The sequence below is a fragment of the Babylonia areolata genome, chromosome 34, assembly GCF_041734735.1.
Source record: "Babylonia areolata isolate BAREFJ2019XMU chromosome 34, ASM4173473v1, whole genome shotgun sequence".
Lineage (NCBI taxonomy): Eukaryota > Metazoa > Mollusca > Gastropoda > Neogastropoda > Buccinidae > Babylonia > Babylonia areolata.
In genome coordinates, this window is record NC_134909.1 from 18,398,838 (window position 1) to 18,403,837 (window position 5,000).

At 47.6% G+C, this 5,000-nt stretch overlaps 1 protein-coding gene across 1 annotated transcript in view; it reads right to left on the minus strand.

Annotated features, from left to right (window-relative positions):
* The window catches only part of LOC143277500 (glucose-6-phosphate exchanger SLC37A2-like), a 66,182-nt gene that overhangs the window by 30,051 nt on the left and 31,131 nt on the right, over positions 1-5,000 (minus strand). Inside the window, exons 3-6 of the mRNA XM_076582352.1 lie at positions 4,208-4,295; positions 3,497-3,575; positions 2,048-2,183; positions 696-772 (exon numbers count right to left, since the gene is read on the minus strand). Coding sequence (XP_076438467.1) covers positions 696-772; positions 2,048-2,183; positions 3,497-3,575; positions 4,208-4,295 — 380 coding nt within the window. The remainder of the gene's footprint in view (positions 1-695; positions 773-2,047; positions 2,184-3,496; positions 3,576-4,207; positions 4,296-5,000) is intronic.

A 5,000-nucleotide genomic window follows, 5' to 3' on the forward strand; every position in this document is an offset into this window, starting at 1 on the left:
GTCCTAAAGATCTCTTGGCCAAGAGAGCGGGGATGTAACTTGGGCAAGACACTCTCCACAATAATCAAATTCTAGCCCTTCTTCGTTCGTGGGCTGAAACTTCCACGTTCAATCGTATGTACACGAATGGGACTTTATGTGTATGACCTTTTTTTTTTTTTTTTTTTTACCCCGCTATGTAGGCAGCAATAACCCGTTTTCGGGGATTCCAGCCCAGATAGTCAGGATAGCAGTTGGCTCCTCTACTGGTCATAGTCAAAACACGACAGACGGGCGCAATAGCCGAGTGGTTAGAGCGTTGGACTGTCAATCTGAGGGTCCCGGGTTCGAATCACGGTGACGGCGCCTGGTGGGTAAAGGGTGGAGATTTTTACGATCTCCCAGGTCAACATATGTGCAGACCTGCTTAGTGCCTGAACCCCCTTCGTGTGTATATGCAAGCAGAAGATCAAATACGCACGTTAAAGATCCTGTAACCCATGTCAGCGTTCGGTGGGTTATGGAAACAAGAACATACCCCAGCATGCACACCCCCGAAAACGGAGTATGGCTGCCAACATGGCGGGGTAAAAACGGTCATACACGTAAAAGCCCACTCGTGTGCATACGAGTGAACGTGGGAGTTGCAGCCCACGAACGAAGAAGAAGACAAAACACGACTATCACACACGTAACAGAGCTGTGAAGACTCTCACCTTCCGGGTCCGAACCAATTTCCCACGGCGGCCACCACGGCTGGCCAGCCACTGGACTGAAATCCTCCAGCTACAACCTGTCGACCAATGCCATCATTGTTGTTGTTATCATTATTATCGTCCTTTTTATCATACTCATTGTTTATGTTGCTGTTAATGTCATAACTGTCATCATCACATCATCATCATCATCATCATCAACAACAGCATGACAGTGATCATCATCTATGGTCGTTATGTTTGTTATCATCATCACCACCACCAACATTATCTCCATAGCCTGCTGATAACATTGTTATCGTCATCGTTAAATCATTCATGGTTTCATTAAGGTTTCTGAAACATCATGAATGTCACATGTCACCGACATTTTCACCTTTGTCATCATCATCATTGTCATCATCAGTGTTATGAAAATCATTATCAGGACACACACACTCTCTCTCTCTCTCTCTCTCTCTCTCTCTCTCTCTCTCTCTCTCTCTCTCTCTCAAACACACACACACACACACACACACACACACACACACACACACACACACACAATCCAACCGTTTCCTCCTCCACCCATGCCCTCCCATCTCCCTAAACCCATCCCGTCCCAAATCTCCCACCACCCACCCACACCCACACACACCCACCAAACAGCATCAGAAAACAAGGTAGTGTAGGCACAGGCGCAGCAGCAGCAGATAATTTTTTGGTACCTATATGCCGAGGTAGAAGGCGAAGTTGTGGACGTTGAGGAAGTACAGTACCCAAACCCATCCCACCCCCCACACCCACCCTCCACACACACACACACACACACACACACACACACACACAGAGCATCAGAAAACAAGGTCTCGGTAGGTGCGACAGATCAATACCTGCATGCAGAGGTAGAAGGCGAAGTTGTGGATGTCGAGGAAGTACAGTACCCAAACCCATCCCACCCCCCACACCCACCCTCCACACACACACACACACACACACACACACACACACACACACACACAGCATCAGAAAACAAGGTCGCGGTAGGTGCGACAGATCAATACCTGCATGCAGAGGTAGAAGGCGAAGTTGTGGATGTTGAGGAAGTACAGTACCCAAACCCATCCCACCCCCCACACCCACCCTCCACACACACACACACACACACACACACACACCATCAGAAAACAAGGTCTCGGTAGGTGCGACAGATCAATACCTGCATGCAGAGGTAGAAGGCGAAGTTGTGGATGTTGAGGAAGTACAGTACCCAAACCCATCCCACCCCCACCCTCCACACACACACACACACACACACACACACACACACAGCATCAGAAAACAAGGTCTCGGTTGGTGCGACAGATCAATACCTGCATGCAGAGGTAGAAGGCGAAGTTGTGGATGTTGAGGAAGTAGCCCACACCGAACATGGCCACACTGGCTCCAGTACACAGCATGCCCACCGTCAGGAAGTAGCGCAGGTTGATCCGCTCAGCCACGAAGCCACTGAACAGTCATGTCACGTCATGTCACATCGTGTCACTTACCTAACGTCATGTCAGGGTCACGTCACCTAATGTCATGTCGCGTCACGTCAAGTCACGTGCACATAATGTCATGTCACACCGCGTCAAGTTACATCACGTCAAGTCATATCACATAACGTCAAGTCACATCACATAATGTCATGTCACATCACATTGTATCATGTCACATCACGTCAAATCACATCACATGTCATGTCACACCACGTCATGTAATGTCATGTCACATCACATAATGTCATATCGCGTCAAGTCACATCACATAACGTCATGTCACATCACATGTCATGTCACATCACGTCACGTCACATCACATCATGTCATGTAACACAACGTCATGTCACATCATATCATTTCAGGTAACATAACGTCACATCATGTCACGTCATGTCGGTTTTTGTGTGTGTGTTCTTTGTTTTAATTTACCAGGTTAATAGATAACTTACAGGTGAGGAATATTTTCACAACTAGTGAAAGATTGGGAGGAGGAGGAAGAGGAGGAGGAACAGGGACAGAGAGAGAGAGAAAGAGAGAGAGAGAGAGGGAGGGAGAGACGGGGAGGGATAGAGAGAAAGAGAGAGAGAAACAGATACAGAGAAAGAGAGAGAGAAACAGAGAGAGAAAAAAAAACCCAACCACTCTCTCTCTCTCTCTCTCTCTCACACACACACACACACACACACACACACACACACACACACACACACACACACACACACACACCAAATGTAAAAACAGACAAGCAGGTGGACAAAAAGACAGGGGGAAAAAGAGATAGGGGCGGGGGGAGGGGGAACCCACAAATCATCACGAGAGAGAGAGAGAGAGAGAGAGAGAGAGAGAGAGAGAGAGAGGAAGAGAGAGACAAATAGAACAAGGCAGTGCAATACAGCACAGAACAATATACAATACAGTACGGTGTAGCACAGTACACCACTCCACACCACAACAAGACACACCACACCACAACACACCACACCACATCAAGGCACACCACACCACACCACGCCACTCCACACCACAAGAAGACACACCACACCACACCACACCACAACAAGACATACCACACCACACCACACCACTCCACACCACACCACACCACACCAGAACAAGACACACCACATTACATCACTCCAAACCACACCACACCACACCACACCAGAACAAGACACACCACATTACATCACTCCACACCACAACAAGACACACCACACCACACCAACACACCACACCACACCACACCACAACAACACAATACAACACACACTGACCCACCTGCCAAACATGCACACGGCATAGGTACCGAGAAAAGCCACGTCCAGCCAGCCGAACAGGTTGTCATAATTATCCCCGTCTGCACACACATTCACATCACCCGGTATGGCTACAGTTGGCTTCTCTTTCTTCAAGCTGTCATCATATTACACTTGCACACTTCCCTACTACACGTTCAAACGCAAAACCGTTCTTCACAACGAGACAGATCATAGAGAAATGTGCAAAAATACCAGGTACTTCTATTCACAGACTTCAACAAAGCATTTGATAATGTCCACAGACCACCATCAGTCTGGAAGATCTCCAAGTCCTATGGCATCCCAGAGAAAGTCATTCGCCACAAAGTAGATTCATTGCACCCCTAAGTGCTGGGCCAGGACAGAATAAGGATGGAGGAACTGTTTTAAAGTCCTCATTGGCGTCAGACAAGGATGTATCCTCTCACCTCTTGCCTTTGACTAAATGCTGAAGAATGTAACTCAAGGAAAAGGGAGCCAGTGGACTGAGGAAAAGACCCTCTAAGATCTAGACTTTGCTCATGACGCAGCTGCCCTGGCAAACAGCATACGAAATATGCAGCTTCTTGTGGATCGAGATCAGCAACTTTGCTGAAAACATTGGACCAACGATCAGGGCAATGACGACTTCAACACACACACCCCACACTTCCACACACACACACACACACACACACACACACACACTGACCGAAAGGAGCCCAGCTGCAGTCTGTGTTATTGGGAGCAGGGGTGGTCCCCCCAGTGTCCACACTGGAGCAGTTCCGATGCAGGGTGTTCTGTCCACAAACACACAACACATGGACATAAGCATCAGCGACAGTGTAAAGACGTATTCACGCATGAATGCAAGTAAAGATTACACACATGTGTACGTATGTTTATAATGTATGCGCGAACACAAGCTTGTGTGCTCGCATGCATGCTAAATGCACGCGCGCACACACACACACACACACACACACACACTCACAGTCACACACACACACACTCACACACACACACACACACAAACTCACACACACACACACACACACACACACACACACACACACACACACACACACTTACACACACACACTCACTCACATTCACACACACACACACTCACACTCACAGTCACACACACACACTCACACACACACACTCACTCACTCTCACACACACACATAGACACACATATCTGACACTAACATAAGCTAAAATCCCAAATTAAAAACAACAAAAGACAATCAAAAAACACTGGACACGCAAGACAGCAACAAAATTCACGAAACTGGCAACCGTCTTAATGACACTGGTGTTTACGTTTAACAATTAACGACAAACAAACAAAAAAAGACACCCCCCCCCCCCCCAAAAAAAAAAAAGGGGGGGGGGGGGGTTCCACAGTGCCTAAACCAATTACAATCTAATTAATTTCAGACACAACGGGAATAACTGCAGACCAGTTCTCATCCACACAGATTAACTCTCTCCATACG